The 26,626-nt window shown below is 48.0% G+C and overlaps 1 protein-coding gene across 2 annotated transcripts; it reads left to right on the top strand.

Annotated features, from left to right (window-relative positions):
* The first annotated feature begins 524 nt into the window (after positions 1 to 524).
* dnaaf9 (dynein axonemal assembly factor 9) lies at positions 525 to 23,893 on the top strand. 2 transcript variants are annotated; one of them, XM_056589947.1, is made up of 37 exons: positions 525 to 914; positions 1,329 to 1,408; positions 1,507 to 1,632; positions 1,997 to 2,121; positions 2,392 to 2,488; positions 3,011 to 3,117; positions 4,538 to 4,615; positions 5,104 to 5,205; positions 5,420 to 5,475; positions 5,587 to 5,722; positions 6,095 to 6,176; positions 6,416 to 6,452; positions 6,807 to 6,891; positions 7,121 to 7,197; positions 7,305 to 7,349; positions 7,445 to 7,490; positions 7,578 to 7,689; positions 8,190 to 8,260; positions 8,652 to 8,699; positions 8,932 to 9,022; positions 9,971 to 10,074; positions 10,295 to 10,438; positions 10,949 to 11,034; positions 11,243 to 11,344; positions 11,553 to 11,670; positions 12,316 to 12,392; positions 12,531 to 12,665; positions 12,934 to 13,059; positions 16,900 to 16,937; positions 17,342 to 17,477; positions 18,547 to 18,633; positions 19,040 to 19,146; positions 19,635 to 19,709; positions 20,739 to 20,905; positions 21,391 to 21,456; positions 21,869 to 21,962; positions 22,982 to 23,893. In XM_056589947.1, exons 1-37 carry the CDS (start codon positions 859 to 861, stop codon positions 23,092 to 23,094), a joined length of 3,432 nt encoding a protein of 1,143 aa, XP_056445922.1. In that variant the 5' UTR covers positions 525 to 858; the 3' UTR covers positions 23,095 to 23,893. The 2 variants fall into 2 exon arrangements, with proteins under 2 accessions (XP_056445922.1, XP_056445921.1); XM_056589946.1 differs by having other exon boundaries at positions 8,929 to 9,022.
* The last annotated feature ends 2,733 nt before the right edge of the window (positions 23,894 to 26,626 follow it).

Below are 26,626 nucleotides of genomic sequence, written 5' to 3'. Positions count from 1 at the left end.
AAGCGATACAAAAACACTATTATTGTAAGTTATTATCTTGGATACATACTTATTGTCCAAAATACATATTTGAAAGCCAGATCAACCACCCTAAAATCAACTTGATTTTTTTTACTTTATGTACTTCATTAATTGTCTTTTTACAAGACATGGTTACAGGACAAACTTCCTGTCATTGTTCATTGTGTTGAAATATTACACTTGTACTTCCAAGTCTATTACATATTGAACATGCTCTTATGACAATGTTATGACAGTGTTTATTCTTGTTATGTTGCTCCATATTAATTGAACAACATTTTGTTTAAATAAAAAAAAAAAACTTCTTCTGTGTATTAAGTGTATGTGTGCGTGCGTGCATGTGTCCCTGACATGTATACTTTTTGCATTCCAACCACATAACATATGCTGCATGAAATCGGTTGAATTTGAATCACAGCTGACATTACTGTATGATTACGCCATCGCCTTGGCAGGGGTCCTGCGCGCGACTTCTTGGTGCTGTCACTGCTCTGGACGGACTCAAAACACAACGCCTCTATCCCAGAAAAATAGGGGTTTACAGTCAGCCAGTTGAAAACAATCGAGTCAATACCCAATTATTCGTAGGTGTTAGACAATACATATTAATATGTTTCTTCATATTATAAGGTTCGAAATGCAATGGTAACGTAAAATATCGTCAGAGCTTCAGAAGTGTATCGTCGAGTTTATCGTAACTCCCCTGCCCCTCGAATGGTTCGGTCGGTTGCTACGTTATTCTGTGTAGACGTTGTCCGGCTGGAAGGCCAGTTGAGATGAGGAAGACGCGCCCGGGCTGAAAACAACGATAAAAACAGATTTGTAAACGAGAATAAGATGGCGGGTCTAAGGCTGATGAGCGGCAAACACCCCGGGATGAACCCGGCCGTCAGGTAATGTCAGGAACCGTCAGTTTGTGGGGAGAACGACGAGGCGACGGCGGAGCTCGGTGGCTAACGGCCGTGCCTCCGAGAACTCGGGAGGAGAGGGAAGGGCTCTTCATTCACCTTTATCCTCAATATATTGAGAAAAAACTGTCTTATATTATCTAAAATACACATTCCTATATACAGATGACATTCAGTTTAGCCCCCTCTGCCATAACAGTGAATTCAACCTTTTTCCGTAATCAGCATTATAACGGTAATAATAACGTTTCTTAACGTTACATGCTCAGTCATACTTGTGCACTAATGTATATAATGGACCCTGAACGCTGGCGTGTTGCTGTGGTTCCAGCTGTTGTACCGGCTCGTATTCTATATTTATGTATATAACTGACATATTCCAACGTCCTGTTGTTCCAGCTGTTCTCGGCTCCGTCGGGTCCAGGCTCTACTCTCCGAGGGGGGCAGCCCCACCGCGGACGGTGTCCTCTGCGTCCTGGGTGAGTCTACTACCCATCATTACGCTCACGTCGTTGACAGGCGAGGTTATTATGTGTTGTTATGTATAGTGTTTTATTATAATGGTTGTCATCTTTAGGTATCGACAGCCGGTACAACGCAGGCTGCACCGAGCTGGCCAACTTCCTGTTCTACGGCCTGTATGGGAAGAACCAGATGAACTTGGACCATGTGCTGGAGGAGTTCCCTGAAGAGGTGTTGGATGGTGAGTTTCTGGGCCTGACGGGGCCTTAAAACCGAAGCTGGAGATTTAATAAATGTATTATCAGATGCAAAAAATAGTATTGATGATTACATTAATGCTTATTCTAAGAATTCAAGGGAACATTTCTGATCATGTATGTGATGTTTTGGTCTCAAAATCCCTTTCTCCTTTCAAGATTGCAATATAATGACAATAATGATAAAAACATAAAAAGGGCGAGCCATATCTTTAAAAGGTGGTTTGAACACAGTTGGTTATTCTGTCTTCCCCCTTAACATAGTTATACTCTGGATTCTCTCTCAACATAATTACATGCTTCACTCTCTCAGCATTACTAACGTGACGTTCCTTCTACCCTGGGCAGACGTGATCCTGCTGATCCAGTGGGACTGTGTCCACCTGTACTGTAACCCCGTCAACTACAGCTACCTGCTGCCATACGTCTCCCACTGGAGGAACCTCCACCTCTACTGCCTCACACCCAGCGAGGTACAGCCTCCCCTCCACCCCTATCCCTCTGCACCTTCACCCTATCCCTCCACACCTCCACCTTGGCCCTCCACCCCTTCGCTCCAGCCCTCCCCCCTCCAACTCCACCCCCTGATCTCCAACCCTGCTGTCCTCCGCCCAAGCTGTCAACACCTCCACCTCAGCTCTAATAATTTCTCTCTCTATGTATATTATTATTATTTATTTTTTATTCCTTGACAAAAGAGAAACAGGATGCATATTGCTAACCTTCCACCTTGTGTCTCCCAGTATGAGGATGAGGAGGCTGCTGAGGAGTTCAAGATCTCCAGCTTCGTCTCCATGATGAAGGACTGCAGCTGCGTCCGAGTGCCCTTCAGCTCCCAGGGTAGGATCATGGGTTCCTCTGTCCAGACTCTCCCACATTGACTCTGTAATGTTATATACACTGGGCTGGGACACTGGGGCCTACCCACCTGCCGGTTTGAGTCAATCCATATAGGGCTGCTCGATTATGGAAAAAATCATAATCGCGATTATTTTGGTCACTATTGAAATCACGATCAATCAAACGATTATTTTTTAGTTTAAAGCATTTCTCTCAAAAATAACCTTTGTAACTGAGAACTTGAGAAGAACTTTCCTCTTATAAAAATATACAAATTGTTAAATTAGAAAATTAGAAAATCGACATTAATGCACAAATATGTATCCAGCTGTTCCATATAAAACATTTAAATAAAATAATTATACTAGGAAAAAAATATTGAAAAATATAATCTAAGAAAAGATTTTTGAGATCATTTGACACAAAAATTGAAATCACAATCAAAATTTGATTAATTGCACAGCCCTAACTCCATACAACCATGGCATAAGCTGTAACGACACCGACCTCATGTTGCTCCAGGACACATGCAGAACTTCCACATGTTCATGTTGGAGAAGTGGCCCATCGTCCAAGCCTTCGCCCTGGAGGGCATCGGGGGAGGGAGCTTCTTCACCATGAAGTACAAGGTAGGCCCAGGGAACCCCAACCCGGACCCCGCTCACTGTCTTAAAGGTCCCATATTATACCACCAGGTGTGAGTGTGATATGCTACTACAAGCCGTTTTGAAAATATGCCTCTTCCTTTGTTTTAGTGACATCACAAGTGGGAGTGTCCACCTAGATGTGTGCTGGATAGATCAGTCTACCAGCCTACCCAGTGGAATGCAGCAAACATACCTCATCTATGCGTCATACATCTAGGTGGACACACCCACTTGTGATGTCACTAGAGGCTGATTTTCAAAACGGCTTGTAACGGCTAATCACACTCACAGCTGGAGGTATAATATGGGACCTTTAAAGGAGAAATCCGGTGTAAAATGGATCTGGGATATGTTTAGTATGATAACGAGTTGGAATGTTTGTTTGGGAGCAAAAAAGCGCGTATAGACTAGATTCTTAAGTTGGCTGTTTTTAGCAGATTCTACCAAAACGCTATAAACGTGGAACGATGGGGGCTTGTGTTATGGTAAAAACTAAATCGCTATTTTAAACCCCTTAAAAGGCTAGAAGTATCCCGACACTTCTTTGGTAGTATAATAAGGGTCTTAACATATAAAACGAGGCATTGATAACTTTGTAACTGTACAGATTGTTTATTAAAAAGGACATTTTATACACACAATACCATCAGTAATTAACCCGTCGACGGCATCTTGTTTAAGATCCCCACAAAGAAGTGTTGGGCTACTGTCTTTTAAGTGGTTTAAAATAGTGTTTCAGTTTTTACCATAACACATGCCCCTATCGTTCCAAGTTTATAGCGTTTTGATATAATCAGCTAAAAACAGCCGACTGAAGAATGCGTCTATGTGCGCTTTTTTGGCCCCAAACAAACATTCCAACTCGTTATCATACCAAACATATCCCAGATCCATTTTACACCGGATTTCTCCTTTAATGTTATGATAAACGATGCTGAACCCAAGAGCAGACGGAGACGATGTTGAATTGAAGAAAAAGGGTTTATTGAATAAGACGGGGGAGCAGGTAGTGGATGAGGTAGCCGAGGGATCCGGATAACTGCAGGCAGAGGAAAACAGAGTCGGGTTGTGGTCAAAAAACAACAAGAGACGAGAGAGCGAGAGCGAGGTAACAAGAATTACTGGAGCCAGGCATGTATCATTACCACTGTAGTGCGTAGTACGATCTGGCACCGACAGCAGGGAATCCAAGGGTTTATGAAGGGGAGTTGATTGGAGATGAAGACCAGGTGAGCATGATTGCAGATGAGGAAGTGAGAGAGACAGGAGGAGTGGCAGACCCAGGAGGAGGAAAACACAGCAGACTGCTGTGACCACAACATTTAAGGCGCTGTAGACAGCGGTACACTCCTCCAGTGAGCTGTGAACCGTGAGTCTCACTATGTCTTCTCCTGTGATCCAGCTCATGGACATCAGTGAGAGGCTGGGGCAGATGTACAGCCGGCTGGACCCACTGTCCCTGGAGAACATCCTAGCAGAGGTAATGCTACATTACCACCAAGACCTTCAACTGGTCCCAGTCGGTCCTTCTATTGCCCAGTTCAGATAAATACTTTGATAATCTCACTGCTCTCAAAACCATTATATAAGGTTTACTACTGTTGACTGTGTATACATTTATTTAGCATCTACAGTTCTACTACTCATTGTGTACATGGACATAATCTCTATGTGTTGTTTTATCTCTCCTTTGTTTACTTAATATGTTCTACTTTGAGTCTTTGAGTACTTAGAAAAGCGCTATAAAAAACGGATCAATTATTATCATTATTACTTCTTGGCTGTACTTGCTGCTTTGGCAAAAGTTAAGTCCGGGATCAATAGAGTCCTCTGCCTTCTGTTTCTCCAACAAGCTGGTGTTTAGAACCAAGGTGGCCGCTTGGTGGAGGCCCTGTTGAGCAGTTGAGAGATGAAACGGGATACATTGAATGATGAAGTGGATCGACATGATGTTGTTGTGTTTTGAAGGACCTGGTGAACTTTGAGAAGCAGTGGAGTAACTTCTTCTCCAGCATGGACCTGGAGAGTCATCTGTCCATCCAGGAGGTGTCCGAAGCCCAGGCAGGAGAGGTAGGTCTTCCACCTGTCTGTCTCGCCTGTCCGACTTATACGTCTGTCTTACCTGCCTGACTCCCCTGTCTGACTCCCCTGTCTGACCCACTTGTCTAACTCACTGTCACTAGCATTTAATGACCTTTCCGAAAGCCAGATAGTTGAGTTTAAACATCCTGTCTGGTGCTCCCCGGTCTCAACGTTTCTGAGATGTGTTCATGTGTCTCTCCAGGTGTTCAGAAGCTACTACTCCCACGGGCTGATCTCCAGCAACATCCCAGAGAACAGGTAGCATGCCCGACTCTGGCCCGCACACATGTGACACACCCAGGTGTTTAACGGGTCATTCTGTAGGTGTCGCTGGTCATTCACACGCGCGTCGTGTGTGCTGTGTTGCAGTAAGGCCAGACAGCCCTTCATGCTGTTTGGAAGCCATTCCTCCAAGGAGGAGCTGGAGAGCTACTCCTTCAACTTCCCCTCCGAGAGCCACGTGGTCCGCAGCACCGGCACCCACGGCGGCCCCGCCACACACATGGTGGGAGCTCCACACACACACACACACACACACACACACACACACACACACACACACACACACACACACACACACACACACACACACACACACACACACACACACACACACACACACACAGTGTCAGAGCCCAGGAAGGGATTTATCCATAAACATAACCATAAAGCTCAACACGCCCACACACATCAACCCATGGTAGGAACGGAGCGCAGCCCAAGCCCACACAAATCACACAATCGCACAAATCTACACACCCACATCCCTGTGCACACACAAAACCACGGCAACACACAGCTCCGCACCACACACAAAGTGAGAGTACACCTTGTTGCTGCGTTTCACCCTGTGAACCCAACCATCTGTTCTCTGTAGGTTCTGCAGTGTGTGGCCCCCAAGGGCCCCCTGGCCTGCGCTCGCACCTACTTCTTCGGGACCACGCACAGCCCTTACCTTGGTAAGAACACGCTCCCAAGTGATTTACAGTACAGCCATGTATACATAGGCCTTATATAGGCCTGTGTATACAATCCCCTACTCCTACTACCAAATCCCTACCTCCAACACCTCAATGTATGACACGAACATCACAGTATCAGCCCTGACGAGAAATGTAATGTGTTTAGTTTATTGTTTAATAATTCATTCATTCGTTTGTTTAACACACTGTGTATTAATACTGGGTTTCCTTCGTAGGGAAAACAAATGGCGGACAGCATAAAACAGATCACCTGTAAGTGTTCCGGGTGTTCATAATACATGAGAACCTGTCTCAGACAAAGTGAAGTGTTCATGATGATGCATGAGAACCTGTCTCAGACAAAGTGAAGTGTTCATGATGATGCATGAGAACCTGTCTCAGACAAAGTGAAGTGTTCATGATGATACATGAGAACCTGTCTCAGACATAGTGAAGTGTTCATGATGATACATGAGAACCTGCGCAGACATAGTGAAGTGATCATAATGCATGAGAACCTGTCTTAGACAAAGTGAAGTGTTCATGATGATACATGAGAACCTGTCTCAGACATAGTGAAGTGATCATGGTGACAGTAGTTTCATGGTCCATGTGTGTGTGTTGCAGGCTCCTGTCCCAGATCTACTCTGCCGTCGTGCAGGCCGTCCTGGCTGGCATCAAGTGCTTCTCGTGTTCGTCCAGCTCATCCAAGGTACTGCTTCTCAAGGGTGCAGCTCAGTAGAGGATAGAGGAAGCATGCTGGGTTCTCCTCCTGAACGAATCACAGATGAAAAGCCTGATTACTCTTGACCCTGACTCTTGCTTCCTTTCATTTAAGTCAAGAGCAGAGCTTTACACCAGACGGCTTCTTTTATAATCTGTCAAGAGGAATGTATAATCAACGATTGCCTTGCTCACAGCTCAGTGTGCTTTCTCTTCAGGCTAAAGACGTAGCGGAGCAAACCTTTCTTCTGGCTCTGGAGTCCTTGAACTTAAGTCAGTATCGCAGCGCACTCAGGTACTTAATACTACAGACTTTCCGCACACAATCCAGTCTCATTATTTATATATTCCCTACTTTACTTTACTTAACGCTAAGCGCTTCTGGGCCTCACCACTCCACAGGTCCAAGAGTGAGTTCACCATCCAGGCTGTGAATAACGAGGGGAGGTAGGTGCAGCTGGTTTAAGGTTATTACCCGCTGTAGAATCTTTGCTCTAGTCTTCACCAGACACTAACCACTGATCTGCCTCTGTTGGTCCCAGGGTGGTCCCCCTCAGCGACGAAGGGAGCAGATACATGGTGAAAACTGTGAGTAACGCAAGAGACGTCTGGAACCCCAACCTATTTCTCACAAACTGTCCGTGGCATCACCTGTCCCTTGTCGGTACCCTGCAGGCCTCCATGACTGTAGCGGACATCCCAGACCTCCAGCGGGGCAGAGGGGACCTGGGATCTGTAGTCTTCTCCGAGTGCTTCTTGGAGTCCAGCATCAACATTCAGCAGAAAGGTGCGGACAGCCCAGAGCTTTATCCACCTATGATATACCAAACAACAGGTCTTCCATCACCAATACACATCGAACCTGTTACACACCAGTGAGCCCACGGGTTCAGGTGGAATTCGAACACTGTGTGATTTAAAAAAATCTGTGTGTTATCTCCGTGGTAACGACCCACGCCAACTTCATACTTTTTAATTACCGTTGCTGTGTAACTGAGTGTTGTATTTAGTGATGTTGGGTGTAAAATCCGCCACAAACCATATAATATTAGCGTTATACTAAAGGTGTCCCGGAGGCCTAACCCTCACTCGGATGCAGACATTAGAAAAATAGCTTATATGATAAATGGCCAGGAAGCCTTATTGATAATATAAGGGCAATTCATTGAGTCTTTAAGGGGCATGTGTTGGTTTAAGGTGTGACCTGTGAAGACCTGTTTAAGGGGCCGTGGTGGCTAGGAAGTTCCTTCCTCAGATAAACAGTGTGATGTGTTGTTTCTCCTGTAGATGGCGGTGTTTCTCCTGACTGCTGCTACACCGTCCTCACCACAACGGTCCCTCGTTACGCCTGCTGGCTGGTGCGTAGCTCTACAAACCAGCCACGCTCTACGTGCTGCAAGCTGCTGTTCCCTAGCGTCAGATGGCACTAGGCCACTCACAGCAAATGACAACGGCTTTTGCTTCGTCAAAACATGTAGTGAATAATAACATTGTCAAAACGTCACTTGAATTATACGCGGCACATGAAAGTGTCATCGCAGAGTGAGGAATGACGGGGGGGATATCTTGGATGGAGAAATTATTAAATATGAAACAGCGAGGGTGGATTTCCCTTTGTCAATGTACTCTAAAGAAGGAACCTATAGGCGACAGTTTGTGGGTAACACTACATGGTATCTGTGGTGGTATACATGGTATATAATGCTGAATATTATTTACTCTTTAATCCCTGCGGTTGTTTTCTTTCAGGTTGAGGGGGACTTGAAGCAGTCAGAGCAAGCCCAGCTCCTGGTTAAAGTGAGTTTAGGATCTGAAACCTTGGGGGTCCCCAGATAACCTTGGAGGGTCCCTTCAAATCTTGTTCATATTCATACATCGTTAACCTTTAAAGTGCACATTGTGCATTCCTCCACCACCTTCATGCTTCCACCATAACCAATGTAGAGAGACGTAAGGTTAAACACTAAGCTGAACCTAATGAGGTGTGATTGTGAGTGTGATGTTCTGAATGGTCTCCTCTCTCCAGCAGAAGGAAGAGGACACCTGCCTGGGCAGAGCTCTGACGGGGGCGGACGGAGCCTACGTCTGCTCCTCCAGCCTGCTCTCCACCCCCGAGGAGGGTACGCTCCAACACCACCGCCCGAGGACATTTAGTACAGCACACACTACTACACACTAGGGCTGTCAACGAATATTCGAAGTTCGAATATTCGTTCGAAATGTATCCAAAAACGCGAATTCGAACGTGAAAATTAATATTCGAATGTGAAAAAACACTCCCGCGGTACAAGCGCCTCTATCTGCTTTGTGAATGAGCCTCTGTCTGTTCGCGATGTCCCTCATAATATTCGAATGTGAAAAAACATTCCCGCGGTACAAGTGTAACAGACTAGTATTGTGAAGAGCGAATGTATTTTATCCCCTCGGGGTTTCCGTACTTGGATATAGGTATTCCAGCTCTCACGCTGTGACTGGGTGACTTCTGATAGGTACTAAGTAAACGAGACTATTTTCCCTTCCACGCTTGTGTCATTCTTGTCACATAAATATCTCAGTGCCAACGCTCGGTTACACAAGCGCCTATCTGCTTTGTGAGTGAGCCTCTGTCTGTTCGCGATGTCCCTCATAATATTCGAATGTGAAAAAACACTCCCGCGGTACAAGCGCCTAACTGCTTTGTGAATGAGCCTCCGTCTGTTCGCGATGTCCCTCGTTTTAAAGTAAGGAAATGCCCAGCAGGAAGCCGCCGCCCTATATATTATATATATATATATCCCACTAATTTGAACCATGGTTTTGTCGCATTATTGACATATTGACGGCAACTGCGTAAAATAGGCAACCAGATATTCGAATAGTTCGAATTCGTGATTTTTTTCCAAACGAACATTCGAATGTCATTTTTGAGCAATTTTGACAGCCCTACTACACACTAGGGCTTTATCACAACACACACTACTACACACTAGGACTTAAACACAAACACTCACTACTACATATTGTCTATATCGTCGATTGAAGCAGCGGTTTTTCTACGGAAACGTGAATGTCTTTGCGTGTACTTGTAGGAAAGATCAGCTTCTTCTCGGAGGGACTGCTGTTTGTCCATCCCCAATACGGAGCCACCACTCTGTCCACACAACACATCAGCAGCATCAGCTTCTTCCATGAGGTAGGACCACCGCTCTGTCCATCACATCAGCTTCTTCCATGAGGTAGGACCACCGCTCTGTCCATCACATCAGCTTCTCTCATGAGGTAGGACCACCGCTCTGTCCAAAAGAAGTAGTGAACCAACGGTAGAAGGGGTCTGTGTGTATTACAGAAGGTTTAAGTGCGTCATCTGCGTGTCGACACTTGGTCAATGGCTTCGTCTGTGTCTCGTGTTGCAGGACTCTGAAGCGGTGGCCTCTCTGTTCGTGGAGTACGACAACACCCTGTTGGGTCACCTCCCCTTCCCGCTCCAGAGCCCAGACCAATGCCTCCTCTTCGCCCTCCAGCCCAGGTCCAAGAGCCACAAGGCCTTCTTCTCAAAGGTAGGACCTGCTCCTCTCGGGTCACCATCCACCTGGCCCTCTCCGGGCCTGTGGTCTTCTCTGTTGGCAGCACGGGGTAGAAGTGAAGAGAGCACTGCTTCGACCAACGTGATGAACACGGCGGAACTCAATCGCACATTTAGTTGAAGCACCGAGAAGCCTCCCGTCTAAGAATGGTTAATGGACTGCATTTATATAGCTCTTTTATCCAAACCCCTTTACAATATTACCAGAAATTCACCCAATCATGCAGACATTCACACACCGCCGGCAGAGTCAACCATACAAGGCGACAGCCAGCTCGTCAGGAGCAGTTAGGGCGAGGTGCCTTGCTCAGGGACACCTCGTCACTCAAGGCGGAGCCCGGGGATCGAACTAGCAACCTTGCAGTTACCAGCCAACCCGCTCTACCCCCTGAGCTACTGCCTCCCGCCTAGGCCCTGCAGTGGGTTCCTAGCCGGGTCTGGGCCTGGTGTCCAGGCTCTTCACCGGTCCTCCTCTCCCTTCCAGGTGCTCTCCGTGTGGAAGAGCTCAGATTCAGCTCTCCGTCTGCAGCTGGTGGACAAAGATGAGCTGAGCTGGGACCAGAGGAGCATGTAAGGAAACAATCGTCTCTCCTGGCCGCCTGACTTCCTCCTCACACCTGTTAGAATACACTGTCTCACCCCTACCTGCTCCTTAATAAACGCTCTCTGTGTTCACTGTCTAACCCCTTCCTGCTCCTTAATGACCTGTATCTGATAAATAAATAAGATCTTCCGCTAAATGACTAAATGGTACTGAGTAGCGCTCCACTCCTTCCAGGCACAACAGACTGCAGAAGCTTCATGAGAGCCACGAGCCCCCAGTGGCCAAGAGAAGAGGCAGCATGAAGACCTCCTACTCCCACCTGCCTGAGCAGGACATGTACGTGCACACGCTCACACACTCGTACACAAACGATCACACTCACTCACTCACACACAAAACGATCACACTTACTCAGTCAGTCACTCACACACACACCCTCACACACGCACAATCGCATTTTACTCACTCATTCACTCTCTTACTCACTTACAAAACACACATGCATTTTAAATCGTATTTAAAGTCAGTGTGTTTTGTCCACCAGGTTCCTTCAACACTTTTCTCTGAGCAGCGTGGGCCAGGGGCCCATCCTGAACGACCACCTGGGGGCACTGTTCCCCTCCGCAGACTTAAGGACCCCCCTCACCAAGCCCCCAGACAAGGTGAGAGGACGGCCAGCTGACACAGACAGAGAGACTCTGAACCTCGGCTCCCCTTTAGGTTCTGGACCTTTCCTTTAACCAGAGAATGCTTCCCCTCTAGGTTCTGTCCTACTGGACTTTCCCTCCCACTAGAGAACGGTTCCCCTCCAGGTTCTGTCCTACTGGACTTTCCCTCCCACTAGAGAACGGTTCCCCTCCAGGTTCTGTCCTACTGGACTTTCCCTCCCACTAGAGAACGGTTCCCCTCCAGGTTCTGTCCTACTGGACTTTCCTTTTCACTAGAGCTTCTCTTTCATTTTAGTTTCTGTTTCTAAAATGGAACTACATGATAGGACTTTAGCACAACACACTACTACACTCTTGGACTTTATCACAACACACACTGCAGCACGCTAGGAAATTAACACAACAAACACTACTATAAACTAGGACTTAAACACAACACACACTTCTACACACAAGGACCATAACACAACACACACTACCACACACTCGACACAACACACACTTCTACACACAAGGACTTAAACAGAACGCACACTACTACACACTCGGACTTGAACACACCACACACAGCAGTTTGTGCAGACTCGGTTGTGTTGTGCTCTCTGCTGATTGGCTGCGGTCCGGTTCCCCTGTGGTCAGGTGGTCGTCACCGTGGTCTGCGGTCTGCCTGGGAGCTGGAAGAACAGCCTGGCCCAGCTCACCAAGGAGGGAGGAAGGTGAGAGGGCTCACCCCCATACTTTACAATGTTATTATTTATACTGTTCCAAGTAGCGCAGTACACATAGAAACATGAATCACTATTCATGTTGTTGTCATTGTAAGTATCTCATTACCTCTGGGTCTCCACCTGTAGTTGGGTGGTGTACCAGCCCGACTCTGACAACAGCGATGGATTCTCCGCCTCTCACCTCCAACACTTCCTGTCCAACTTCCTGGACAACCAGCGGGCCGTGGTGCCCAAGTCCCGCCTACTGCTGCTCACCCCAGGGTAAGACGACTGACAGTGGAACCCATTTCCTAACAAAGTACCTGCTGTAGGCAACTGCTTATGAAGCCCTGAGCTGCCTTAAATCAACTCATTATGAAGCCATGAGCTGCCTTAAATCTATTACTTATAAAGCCCTGAGCAGGTTTAAATAAATTAAATATGAAGCACTGAACGGTTTAAATCAATGACTTATGCCAACTCATTTAGTTGCATCCCTTCTGGTGTAATGGACCCATGGGTTCTGATCTTCATCGTCTCTTGGCTGCAGGTACACTGATGTTCTGGAGGTGATCCAGGCCATCCTCTCGCACCCTGACCCACTGGTCCAGGCCTGCTTCTCCATCGGGGCCGTCACGGCTTGTGTGGAGCCCCTCTCCTCCTGCATGGAGCACAGGTAACCTAATAACTCCGGTCTGGTATCAGGTCTGACCCCCCCATCATGCTACCTCTAGTCACTAACTCCTGTGTGGATCACGGGTATCAGATCTGACCCTCATGGTGCTACCTCCAGTAACTAACTCTTGTATGGATCGCAGTGTATCAGGTCTGACCCTCATCGGTTCACCTCCAGTAACTAACTCCTGTTTGGATCACAGGTTACCAGATCGTACCCTCGATGCTGCTACCGCTAGTAACTAACTCCTGTTTGGATCACAGGTTACCGGATCGTACCCTCGATGCTGCTACCGCTAGTAACTAACCCTTGTATGGATCACAGGGTATCAGACCCTCATCGTTTTGGCTGCACGGTCTCTATCGTGGTGCATTGATGCCACCGGTAGCGGTGAGGTAATGTCCCCCTGCACCCTGTTTGGTTCCCCCTTCTTGAGGCGCAGGGGGTGGGACTCTAGCTATATCTAGTCATAACGTACCCAGATACCGTAGTGCCAAGCTCCCTGTCAGCAAACCAAACAGGGCTGTACGGTTCGCAGGCTGCAGCGTCCCCCGTGTGTGTCCCGGCGGTGAATGATTGAAGAGCTGGCTGCGGCCGGGGCCATACGAGACTCTATAGGCTTTCAGAGCTTCCCCTAACACAGAGGCTGAGCCCTGCAGCTAATCTAACACTGCTGTTGTTGCAGCAGGCATCACAGGACACTAGCCAAGCCTCTCTGAGCTGTATCCAAACACACGGCCTCGCCCTCCACTCAGCGGGAGGCAGCCGGCCAACAGCCCTAGTCGGTGTACATTTAAAATCCTGCGTTTGGTGGAGCACAGCTCAGAAGTAGCTGGTGGAACTGCAGTGAGGACCAGGTCCTTCTGTGAGGCGCTGGGGTCCTGTTGGGACAGATGGTAGCACTAGATGGTTCTGCTGCAGTACCAGGACAAGATGAATGTAGTACTACTACACGAGTACTACTACAGGCAGTAACATGATGTTGTACTATATGAGTACTACTATATTCTTACTACTTCAGGCAGTAACATGATGTAGTACTATATGAGTACTACTATATTCTTACTACTACAGGCAGTAACATGATGTAGTACTATATCAGTACTACTATATGAGCACTTTGAGATTCTTGAATATAAAGTGCATTATAAATAAAATGTATTATTATTATTATTATTATTATATGAGTACTACAGGCAGCAACGTGATGTAGTAGTATGTGAGCACTACTATATGAGTACTACAGGCAGTAACATGATGTAGTACTATACGAGTACTACTATATGAGAACTACAGGCAGTAACATGATGTAGTAATATATGAGTACTACAAGCAGTAACATAATGTAGTACTCTATAAGTACTACTGCAGGCAGTAACATGATGTAGTACTATATAATGACTAAAGCATGCAGTAACTTGATGTAGTAATATATGAGTACTACAGGCAGTAACATGATGTAATACTATATAAGTACTAAAGCAGGCAGTAACATGATGTAGTAATATATGAGTACTAAAGCATGCAGTAACTTGATGTAGTAATATATGAGTACTACAGGCAGTAACATGATGTAGTAATATATGAGTACTAAAGCATGCAGTAACTTGATGTAATACTATATAAGTACTACAGGCAGTAACATGATGTAGTACTATATAAGTACTAAAGCAGGCAGTAACTTGATGTAGTAATATATGAGTACTACAGGCAGTAACACGATGTAGTGCTATGTGTTACTGTTAGCATTATCTAGGAGCGTGTTAGTGGTTACCTCATGGGGTATTTCGGGTGGGGTGTTGCCGAGCTGAAGCTCCAGTCTCCGGGGTGAGGTTTGTTCTCCGGTGCTGCTCACATTATGGGATGTCCCTGGATGTTTCCCTGGGATGGAGAAGGGCATTAGTGGCCCAAGTTAGCAACATGGTTAGAGCTGACTCCCCCATATCGGGCTCCTCTGACAAGCCTTCTGTCACCGTCTGCTGCCATCGCCCCCACTGATGGCCTGCCTGTGTGATTGTGTGTCTGTGTGTGTTCTTGTGCGTGTGCTTGCAGGTTTGTATGTGTGTCAACGACATGCAGTGTCTGTGTGCGTGTGTGGATAAGTCTGTATCATTGCAAGCTTGTGTGTGCTAGTATGTGTGTGTGTGTGTGTGTGTGTGTGTGTGTGTGTGTGTGTGTGTGTGTGTGTGTGTGTGTGTGTGTGTGTACGTTTGCATGTGTGTGTTGGAATGTTTTTGCATGTGTGTGTTTGAATATGTGTGTGCATGTTTGTCTATGCGTGCGTGTGTGTATATGTGTATGCCTCTGTGGGCCTGTGTGTGTCTGTATGTGTGCATACGTGTGTGCGTGCATGCCTGTGTGTTTGTGTGCGTGCGTGTGTGTGTGTGTGTGCGTGTGTGCCTTCAGCGCGGTGCTAAGTGGGTGTGTTTAGCCCTTGCGTCACCCCCCAGAGCAGAATCCTCTAATCCCAGAAAGACACCAGGGAGCTGGGCAGCCTGTGCCTCCACAAGGCTCCTCCGTCACTCCTCCTCCGTCTCCAGTGATGGAGGTAGACTCTGTTACATCGGGACAGGCTAGGACAACGCCCCTCACGTCGTCTGGACCCACAAGGCTTCAGTTCAGAGAGAGACGACCCCATGATGAACTGTTCAGATGATAGTCTAGGGCCTAGTGTTTGACTTCCAATCCAAATGCTCACTGTCTAACCCCTACCTGCTCTTTTATGACCTGTATCTGAATCACTGTCTAACCCCTACCTGCTCTTTGATGACCTGTATCTGAATCACTGTCTAACCCCTACCTGCTCTTTGATGACCTGTATCTGAATCACTGTCTAACCCCTACCTGCTCTTTGATGACCTGTATCTGAATCACTGTCTAACCCCTACCTGCTCCTTCATGACGTGTATCTGAGTCACTCTCTAACCCCTACGCGCTCCTAATGTGTATCTCCGCTAAATGCCCGTGGATGATGGCGTGTTTACATGATTAACCGCTCAGTGTAATTACAGAAGGCGTGTTTCTGGTCAGGCCCTCCCCCTGCCTGGTTCCTCTGCCTCAGGGAGATAATCCCCCCCCCCCTGCCTGCAAAGAACCATAACCGAGTTATCCTGTTATCACCACCCCCCGTCTGAAACACGCTTACTGTGAGCGTGGACGGCACAGCCTCCCAGCATGTAATGCATAGGGCCCTCACACCAAACCCACAGAGACATGTCTCTAGCGGGCCCCCAGCTCCTGTCAGACACGGTCAGCTGTGTTGTATACAGCGGCCCTCTCAACGCCGGGCCCCGGGGCCATCCGATCCGACCACGCCGCTCAAATGTCACACGCGAATACGGGAGCAAACCCACCGGCCGGCAGCATGTTGGATGATGTCTACATTAGCCTCGCTTAGCTCGGATCCCTGTTCTTCTCACTGTCGGGCTGCAGTAGCTCAAGAGGTAGAGAGGGTTGACTGTTGTCCGGAAGGTTGCTAGTTCGATCCCCGGCTCCTCCTAGCGCCTCCTTGCTGAGCCAGAGGCTTCACCCTAACTGCCCTGTCTGTATAAACTATAGGAAAGAATCCTGACCATTACTCCCGCAGAGACTCGACTTCCTTTCCTTCCCTTTTCACTATCACTGAGACATCCCACATTCGTTCAGTCTGGTGGGGCGGTCCGTGTATACCAAGGAATTACAATTTCCGATTTAAATTGAACTAATGGGATACCAGCCATTGCCTGTGTTTTTGTATTAGTGGGTCAACGTTTCAGAAATGAGTGTGAACGCTGTGTAGCATGCTAATAGCGTCCCCGTCCTGATGCTGATGTGCTCCTGCTCTCCTCTCCTCTCCTCCAGGTTCACCTTCCCCAAGCTGGTGGAGCAGTGCAGCCAAGGTGAGTCCAGACAACCAGACAACCAAAGCATACGATCAGACAACCAAAGCCGTCGTAGACAGCCCCCGCTAGTCGTAGAACAATAGGCCAGCAGAAAGAGACAGCAACGTTGGTAGTATGGAATTATTCTGGTTACAGAAAAGACGACGTTGACCAAAAAGCGGTACTTTGTCCAGAGCGCCTTGCAATTTTTGCCACAACCAAAGACGACACAACCTATTGATTTCCCCCCTCAATTCGCCACCATTAAATATGGTGATTGGTGGTGGTGATGATAATGCAATGTCTTTCAACATCGTGCAGTCCTATATCCTACACGACGACATGAAGTCCAGCCCAACGCCGCTAATGCTAACCCTCTTCTGTCCGTCTGTCCACCTCTGTCCGTCTGTCTGTGGGACCAGGGGTGGTGAGTGCGGTGGTGTTCACGGGCCCGAGTTCCGAGGTGAAACATCCGTCCAGTCAGTACCTGCACCAGCTGCTGCGGGCCGCCAACCCCAGCGCTGCCTTCATCCAGGCCGAGGGCGGAGCCGTCACCAGGTGGGAGCTCACACCACCTCCATCATCGTCCTCGTCACCTCGTCACCATTTCCTCATTATCATCTTCATCATCGACGTCGTTATATCTGTCTTGTAGCCTCACCATGTTAATGGAGCCGGTTATAAGTCTGATTCTGTTTCTAGAGTGTACATTCAGTCACACCTTCTCTGCCGTTTGGATACTGAGAGTTGAAACCATCAAAAGGCAGGAGCTGTTAGTGATTCACTGACCGGCCGACAGCATGGGCAGACCGGTCTTAATATAGCAGTTCTTTGTTGCAGAATAACATGATCTACTTTGTCAAAATCCTCAGATCAAAGAGGGATTGATCAAAAGAGTCTGACACTCACTCTTTGTTGCAACGGTTTGAGTACCCAACGATCAAGTGTGTTTGGTAATGAGCGTGAGGTCATACCTACCAAGCATAATAAAGAGTGGTCTTAACCGAACACACCAGAGCAAGGTCATCACCGAACACACCTGTAAGGTCATTCCCAAACAGACTAGTGAGGGCATCTCCAAACACACATGACCATCACGCTAGAACAATGTCATTATCAACACACCAGAGCTATGTCATTACCAACACACTAAACTAGAGATGTCCGATATTATCGGCCCACCGATATTATCGGCCCGATATTAGCATAAAAATGTAATATCTGTCAATATCAGTATCGGATTTTTTTTGAAAAAATAAAATAAAATAAAATAAACATGGCACTTTTCCCTTAAATTAAGTTGAAGTATTTTTCTTATTTTGCACAGACAATGTTAACATTTGGAAAGCCTTGTTGCATTCAAGAATGCATCCAGTGGGGCATCACAATAACATTAAGCATGTTGTGTTAATTCCACAACAGGAGATATGTAATGTCACCTAAATTAGGTTTGAGGAAAAATAACCCAAATATCGAAATCGGTATCGGCTGATATCGGAATCGAAAATTTAGAGTTGGACAATATCGCATATCGGATATCGGCAAAAAAGCCAATATCGGACATCCCTACACTAAACCGATGTCTTCAACCAAGCCCCTAATGTGTGTTGTAATGTGTGTTGATCAGGAACGAGGACGTCAAGCTCATCCTTTCCGACAGCAGCTTCAACCAGTCCCAGATGCTGAGGGCCCGATACCTGCTGTACCCTGGCTGGTGAGACCTTAACCAACCCCAGCCCTCCTGTTCCCTAACCCCACCCCTCCTGCTCCCTGGCTGCTAAGGCCCGTTCTAAGCCACTGCTGTAAAAACACAGCAGGCCTCTTGCCATGTGACCAGAGCAGAGCAGCAGGATAACAGGGTCTTGATCCCTTCCAGGGCTCTGACACTTAACATCTGACACTTAGGGTTACGTGGCTGTTGGCTCAGAGGGAATACCGGGACAGCGTATACAGTGGACAGATTTAACATCAACGCAAAGCAGTCTGGGTGAACTCAAGCTCTGCCGCAGCATGGGCACTGCGTGGGAGCTGCATGGGATTGAACTGTGTTTGTGTCTTACTGTGTGTGTGTGTGTGTGTGTGTGTGTGTGTGTGTGTGTGTGTGTGTGCGTGTGTTCCAGGTGTAAGGGCCACTACGCCACGGGCCTGGGGGGTCTGGTTCTCACCCAGCAACGTCTGCTGTTCCATCGGCCCTTGGAGAGGCCCCTGTTCACCCAACGCTGCAACGGTGAGACACACACACACACACACACACACACACACACACACACACACACACACACACACACACACACACACACACACACACACACACACACACACACACACACACACACACACACACACACACACACACACACACACACACACACGACAGAGATATGAGCTGGCAGGGTGTGATAAAAGTTTGCCATGTTCAGCTCCTAATATGGCGTCGGCCATGTTGCAGTAGTTGTAAGTCGTTGGTGTGAATTCGATGAACTCGCAGAAAGAGGGGACCTCTATCCACCCCATACCTTCTGCCCTCTACCCCAATACCCCCTGCCCTCTACCCTAATACCCCCTGCCCTCTACTCATATACCCCCTAATGCAGGGTCCTCTATCCTAACTCCCCCCTAGTCGTACCCCTGACCCTGACACAGCCGTATAACAGTGGTAACCAAAGCGTTCATCTTACCCATCATGCCCCTGTGTTGTGTGTTGTCCGCCTGCAGCGCTGAAGTCGTCCCTGACAGGAAACCCCTTCAGAGGAAACCTCTACCACGTCTGGGGGAAGGTCCGCTTCGCTGGTAGGGCCGTCGTCCCCGTCTACAGTCTCCCTGTCTCCCTTCACTTCATGAGCTATGAAACGCCTGAAACACCCAAACCCTTTCTTGTCACGAACGTCTTGCTAATTGGCTGCCAACCAGTGTGGCCAGATTGGGCTGGAAATCTGGCCCAACCTGGCAACCCTGCTGCCAACAGCCACCTCTCTTGTTTTTTACTTGACACACACCTAATTGCACTATGCTACTATGAAGATATGTTTGTGAAGTCAACACGTTCCATACAAAGTGTTTATGATTCACATTCAGGGGGATTATGGTCAGTTTCGCCAGAATGGGCGGGAAATCTGGCCTAATCTGGCATCACTGACTATGATGGTTATCAAACGCATCTTAACAACAATAAGACTCCTTATTACAGCTGTTTATCGTGTTTTAAGAGACCCTAAACGTGTGATTTCTCTCCGTGGTAAGTACTGTAATAGACGCTGGGACGCTGCACCACGGTAGGACTCTGCTCTCGCTCTGGTGTCGTCGTGTTTAGACCTCTAGCTCCTCACACCGTTCTCCTAGCTCCTGCTAGCGCTCTCACTTCCTGTCCCACGCAGGAAGTGATGGCGACTAGGTCCCTGTAGAAGCCATGCATGGAGAGCGAGAGCGCGAGAGGCGCGGCCCTGCTGCTGAATGGAGAGAGCGTGGAGCGCTGAATGAACATGCACACAGTGCTGTGTTTTCTCTTGATTTGACTCTTTTTTTTTTTCCCAGCCATGGTCGACCCAGTTCTCCATCCAGCCACCTGTTGTTGTTTATCTAGGGCATTAGCCGCGCCGTATTCCCCCCAGTGTTTACGTTCTGCCTGCTTGGATTTCACACGTCTGAAATAAAAGTGCGCGTCGCACGTCGTGGTGTGTTTAGCCAGGGCTGTAGTGGAGCCGAGGGATGGATGGTATGGATGTCTGGGCATTAGCACCGTCTTCTCCAGCATGCTTCCCCCCCACCCCCAAGGAGGGGATGAACCCTGTGTAACCCCCGGTTCTGACCCAAACCCCCCAGACTCTGAGAGGAGGATGGAGGTGAGCTACAACGCTCTGAGCGGGGCTCTGACCGTCACTCCCGACCGGGACCCCACCCAGGGGACCGCCGGCTGCTTCCTCCTGTTCCACGGCGTGGGGCTGACCCCCGACGGACTCAAGGACTGGCTCCGGCTCTGTGCCAAGCAGGTAGGTCATGACGTCCGCTCGCCTGCCGATCCAATGGGCCCTCATGTTGGAGGACTTTTTTAGATAAAGTACGACAGAAACTGGACTTCTCTTTTGTTTTTCGTTTATTTTCTTGTTCACATGACACTGAATCGTATTTCACCAAGTCAAACAATTGCCATGGTAAATGTATAAAGTACTTATTTATATATATGCAGTATAAACACGTTTCCACCAGGGGTCAAGTGGGTGGGCTCATTGAGCCTTTTCAAAATAGACCCGCGACGTATGATGGACGGATTAGCGGACAAATCGGTACAGTCCACTGGATAGGATGGGCGGTTCCTCTCTCCATCATACACTCCCACTTGTATAGTCACTAAGGGTTGGACTTTGAAATTGCCTGTGTCAACCCGCACCACAGCTGGTGGTAACACTGGGGCCTTTGAGAACTGCCCAGTGGCAGTCCTGGTTGACAGTCAGATGCTGCTCCTCTGTGTTCCCAGAAGGAGATGAAGAAGGTGAAGAGGACCAGGAACAGCATCTCGCCGCAGGAGATCAAGAGCATCCATGTGAGGAGAAACTGGCTGTCGCTAACATTTGTCAACACAGGTTCCGTTTAGCGTAGAGCTAAATACATTTATTAGCATGTATTCAATTAGGTTCAAAAGTAGAAATATTATTTTTTCCCTGCTTGATAGTTGGGGTTCAATTTAGGGTTGAGCTTGTAATGCTATTATCGGCACCAAGTAATGTTTGGAATAGAGGGTTCGGCTTAAGCCAGATTCCTCTTGGACGTGTCCGTGTTTCCGAGTGGGTTCGCTTCGGTTCACGTGATGTAATGTCCTCATCAGCCGAGCCCATGAGGTTGGCAAACATCGTTATGGTGCATTACTGTCACCAACTGGAGCGGAGGGTAGATCTGGAAGCACACAAGTGGAAGCACACAAGTGCTAACATGAGTGTCCCCCTGTGTGTTGGTAGGCTTCACGGCACCTGGAGCCGATGCCCTCCGGCTTCTTCTACAACGGACACCACTTCATGGACATCTTCGGAGAGAAGAGGCTCTTCCATCCCAGTATCCTGGTCTGTCAGCTAATCACACAACGTAGACCAGGGGTCTCAAACTCAACTTACCTGGGGGCCGCTGGAGGTAGAGTCTGGGTCTGGCTGGGCCACATCAAGTATTCCACAAAAAAAAGTAGCACAACTGACCCAATCTAAGTTAATGATAGGGCTATAATTAGATCACGTTGGCTATGTTTCGCTGAGAATAGGGGACATTTCATAGTGGTTGGTGGAAACCGGGCCATTTTTGCGTCCTTTGGCTTTTGTCGGGACTCAGGACACGCAACTCAAAATTGGGACTGTCCCGGCAAAACCAGGACATCTGGTCACCCTATCACAAGTGGTAAAAAAGCGTGGCAAGCGACTCAGCAAAAATGTGCGTTTGACAACAACACTAAACTTTGATGTCAAGTAGGGGGCCACAAAATATCATCCATCGGGCCTCAATTGGAGGCTTGAGTTTGAGACCCCTGACGTAGACCAAAGTCCTCCGTCGCCCTCTAGGAGCTAGGAGGGGTAGAGCTACATTTAGATTTACATTGAGGGCATTTAGCAGACGCTTTTATCCAAAGCGACTTACAATAAGTACATTGTCGAAAGAGAAACTACAATATATCCCTATCCGTGCAGTGAGGATGTTCATAGAACCAAGTGTCAAGCACTCACAATCGTAAGGTTAACCCATTCCCCATATACAACAAATATAGCTAGGATAAGATGCACAATTAAGTACAATAACTAAGACATAAAATATGTGCTGATCCAACCACTGGGGATCTACAGGAGATGTTCCCTTTATTCAATAGGAGATAAACCAACAATGCTCAGTAAGGGCATCAGTAGTACATTTACGTTTAGGGGATTTTGCTGAAGCTTTTATCCAAAGCGACTTACAACCATTCATTCACACATGCACACACCGATGGCGGAGCTGCTGTGCTACCGTCGCCCCACTCACTGAGGTCTGGGCAGCGGGGTCGTCGTGCAGCGTCCTCGTGGTTTGCTACCCACCCTTAACACGTCACCCAGATATGGAGCAGTTCATCAGAGAGTACGTCTGCGACGCCAACCGAGAGATAGAGCTCTTCAACAGCCAGCTGGACCTCCAGACACAGCCGGACCTGTTCGACCCCCCTCTGTAGATCATCTCCGTCCGTCCGTCTGTCTGTCTTTCTGTCTGTCTGTCAGTGTGTCTTCGTTAAAGCCAAGGGAATCGTTAAGGGAGGTATGGGAGGTGGGGGGGTGGTGGGGATGTATGTGAACAGACTCCCAGACCTGTGTTGTTTACCGGTCCAGACCAGCGCTCACCAAGCTCTGAGTTTAGCTGCCAGCGTTGCGTTGCAGAGAGCAGAGAGCGTGTCAGCAGGTGAGCTGGGGGCTCAGGGCAGACCTCCGCCCGGCCTCTGGGCTCACCAGACAGAACCCATGAAGAGACACAGACACACGACAGCACAACCTCCTGGAACCACCCTGAGAGGGGAGCTCCTGTGTGGGAGTGTTGGTGCTCGTGAGATAGAGAGTGTGTGTGGGTATGAGATTGTGTGCATGATAGGGAGTGTGTGTGTGTGTGTGTGTGTGTGTGTGTGTGTGTGTGTGTGTGTGTGTGTGTGTGTGTGTGTGTGTGTGTGTGTGTGTGTGTGTGTGTGTGTGTGTGTGTGTGTGTGTGTGTGTGTGTGTGTGTGTGTGTGTGTGTGTGAGATTGAGAGTGTGTATGGGGGGAGGGAGGGTGTTAATGAGGGTTGGCTGGCCCCTGCCGCTATTCCTCGACTGGCACGAGGAGTCTGTAATTCTGCCCGGTCCCTGGTGGATATTCCCAAGAATCGCTCCTTCTCTCTGGTCACCCAATCCCCAGCACACCTGTTGTCTTGTCTGGTTGCCACGGCGGCACGGAGAGGCCTCAGCTTGTGGAGAGGGAGCACTTTGTTATGTCGCTGTTCGCATCTACCCCCCGGTGTCCATGCACCATGTCTGGGACGCGGTTCGGATCCTACCGGGGGTTAAACCCGTCGTTTGTTTAGTATTGGTTAACGTGAATATATGTGTGTGAGGTCGCCAGAATCTCTCTCTGGCGATGTCCAAGGTCCTATGCATGTCCCCTTGTCCACTACAGCCTTTCCTCTCCAACCTGCTCCTCGTGACCAGCCTGTTCTCCTCCGCGGAGTGGCTGCATCTTCATTTGTCTATAGCAATAAAAGCTGACCCGTTTTCAAGATGAAGGGTCCTCTTAGCCGCAGGTTGTATGTAGTCGTTACCTGTAGTCTACTGTAGTGCCCTGTGAACCGGGAGGTCACTGGCTGTGAATAGTAGGCGACTAAAGGAGCTCTCGTCCCATCTGGACGGGAGCCACGCTTTGTCTATGGGGTCAGCAGTGACACGCACTAGCCCTCAGCCCTGGGGTCGAGACGGTGCCTTCCCTGCCTTCAAACACGTGTACCCACGCACAAGGGATGCATGATATTGGCCTTCTGTATACCGACAAAAACTCAAGAGTCCTCTGACAAAACAGGAGGTCAGCCGACGAGGACGAAGAGTAACTTTATCCACAAGATTAGATGCGCACACATACTGTGTGTCCTGATTGGGTACGAGAAGTGCATGTGCTCTCCGAGACACTGCTGGCCCCATGCGGACCCCCTTCCCCAGCCACCCGGTTTGTCCAGCCCAAGCCATACTGCCCCGAGCTGGCAGCGCCACCGTCCCACACAGAAGCAGCTCGAGGGCGCATCGTAGAGTAGCAGCACGGGTCGTGGTTCCTTACTCAACGCTGTCCCTGAAGTGCACTTGTACCGTGTGTTTTACATGTGGGGCTTACTGACCCCTGAACCCTTTGAGGACCTTGCCAATCCCTGCTCCCAGGCCGCTCATGCTCTTTCCTCGACTGATATTGAAGTATAATACACATATATGTATAGATAATATTTAACAAGATTTCTGACAAAGGATCTTCAGTCCATTCCAAAGCGAGTTGCCATTGGAACGAACCCCCCAGCTCAAGATGATGCGTGTGTGGGGGCGTTTTTTAAAAGCAGATTTGAACGCGATTAGCGCTAAATCCTCGGCTGACAAACGAGGGTTTTCTATTTTGACGTGAACACTTGGCGTCCCTAAACGGATCTCTTGAAGCTGTGTGTTAGAAACAACAGTTGCTCTCAGCCTGTCGTTATGTCATGCCTTCGAGAGCAGCCGTCTGTGACAGCAGAGGAGCTCACGGCTGGTCTCTACCAGGCTGTACTGAGGGGAGAGCCACCATGGCCACCGCACGGGGCTCCCAATCCCCCACAGATCAGCTGGTCGGTCGCCGGGCAGCACTCAAAGGGTCGCGGTAGGGTCAGGTTAGATGTTAAACATATCAGATTCAAAATAGCAACAACGCTAGCTACACAGTTACACTATTAATACTAATCTTATTACAAGTACCACATTATTTAGCATGTGTTCCGATTTCACGTGTTATTCCGATACGATGTAATGTGAATACGATGTCACGCAATATTCAGATTCAATGTAACATGATTATGATGGAACCTGAATACAATGTCACTTGATATTCCGATACAATGTAAAATGAATACGATGGAACATGATATTCCGGTAAAATGTAACGTGGATAAGATATAACATGATTTTCGGATAAAATGTAACATGAATACGATGTATCGTGATTACGATGTTGCGTAATATTCCGATGCAATGTAAGGTGAATATGATTTAACATGAATACGATGTCACGTGATACTCCGATACAATGTAACGTGAATGCAATGTAACGCAAACACGATGTCACATGATATTCCGATACAATGTAGCGTGAATGCAATGTAACGAAAAGCACGTTGTCACGTGATATTCCAATGTAACGTGAATATAGCGTCACTTGAATATAATGTCACTTGATATTACAACGTCACGTGATATTGCGATGTAACGTCAATACGATGTCACGTGATGTTCCCATTTCACATGACAACTATGTCACATGATATTCTGATGTCATGTGAATGTGATAGCTTTTATATTTTAAGAAATTTGCCTTTCACCAGACTGGTACAACAAAGAGAAAAATATGTACGTTTATTTTACATATCTGGCATTTTAATTACCTCAACGTGACACAAAGTATTTTTCTAATACTGTGAATTGAACAGTACACAGAAGTGATTAAACATCGCTTTTTTTTCCGCTACAAGAAATGAAAAAAAAGCTGTCGTTAAAAAAACTGAGAATCTGATTGGTCGCGAGAGGTAGGGATTCTGTGGTCCAGCAGTGCCTTGTTCCCGGCCAAGAAAACCAGATGAAATTTCCTGGGTCTCTTAACAGTGTTGGTGAAAGGCTCCATGGAGTCAATAATGTGTAGTAGTCAGCCAGAGAGGGGGGCGGGGATGCCGCAGAGACAGCCAGAGGGCTCGCCGTCGTTCAGAGAACCAATCAAAAAGCTGCACTCAGGATGGCCTCCTCGACGTCACCATGGTCGTGCCTCCGCGTATTGAGTTTCGTAAAATGGCCGACGCGCTGTCCAGGAAAGAAGATGGCGTCTGATTCGAAAACACATTTCACCGGGGTGTCGAGAACACAATCTCAAAGTCTGAGAGGGTCGAGTGAAATGTGCTGTCAGCACCCGGCCTGAGTCGGGGAGGGAAAGCCGGGCCCGCTGCGGTCTGGAATGAAGAGGGTCGA

The sequence above is a fragment of the Gadus chalcogrammus genome, chromosome 5 (genome assembly GCF_026213295.1).
Source record: "Gadus chalcogrammus isolate NIFS_2021 chromosome 5, NIFS_Gcha_1.0, whole genome shotgun sequence".
Lineage (NCBI taxonomy): Eukaryota > Metazoa > Chordata > Actinopteri > Gadiformes > Gadidae > Gadus > Gadus chalcogrammus.
Note: the sequence above shows the minus strand (reverse complement) of the source record. Positions and strands in the feature narration are given on the sequence as shown.

Bases quoted from the DNA above. Each gene is read 5' to 3' on its own strand.
- dnaaf9 (XM_056589946.1), top strand. From the start codon at position 859: ATGGCGGGTCTAAGGCTGATGAGCGGCAAACACCCCGGGATGAACCCG. The intron at 5,206-5,419 runs GTAGGTCTTCCA...GTGTCTCTCCAG, and splicing joins CCGAAGCCCAGGCAGGAGAG to GTGTTCAGAAGCTACTACTC. The intron at 11,671-12,315 runs GTGAGAGGACGG...CCCTGTGGTCAG, and splicing joins TCACCAAGCCCCCAGACAAG to GTGGTCGTCACCGTGGTCTG.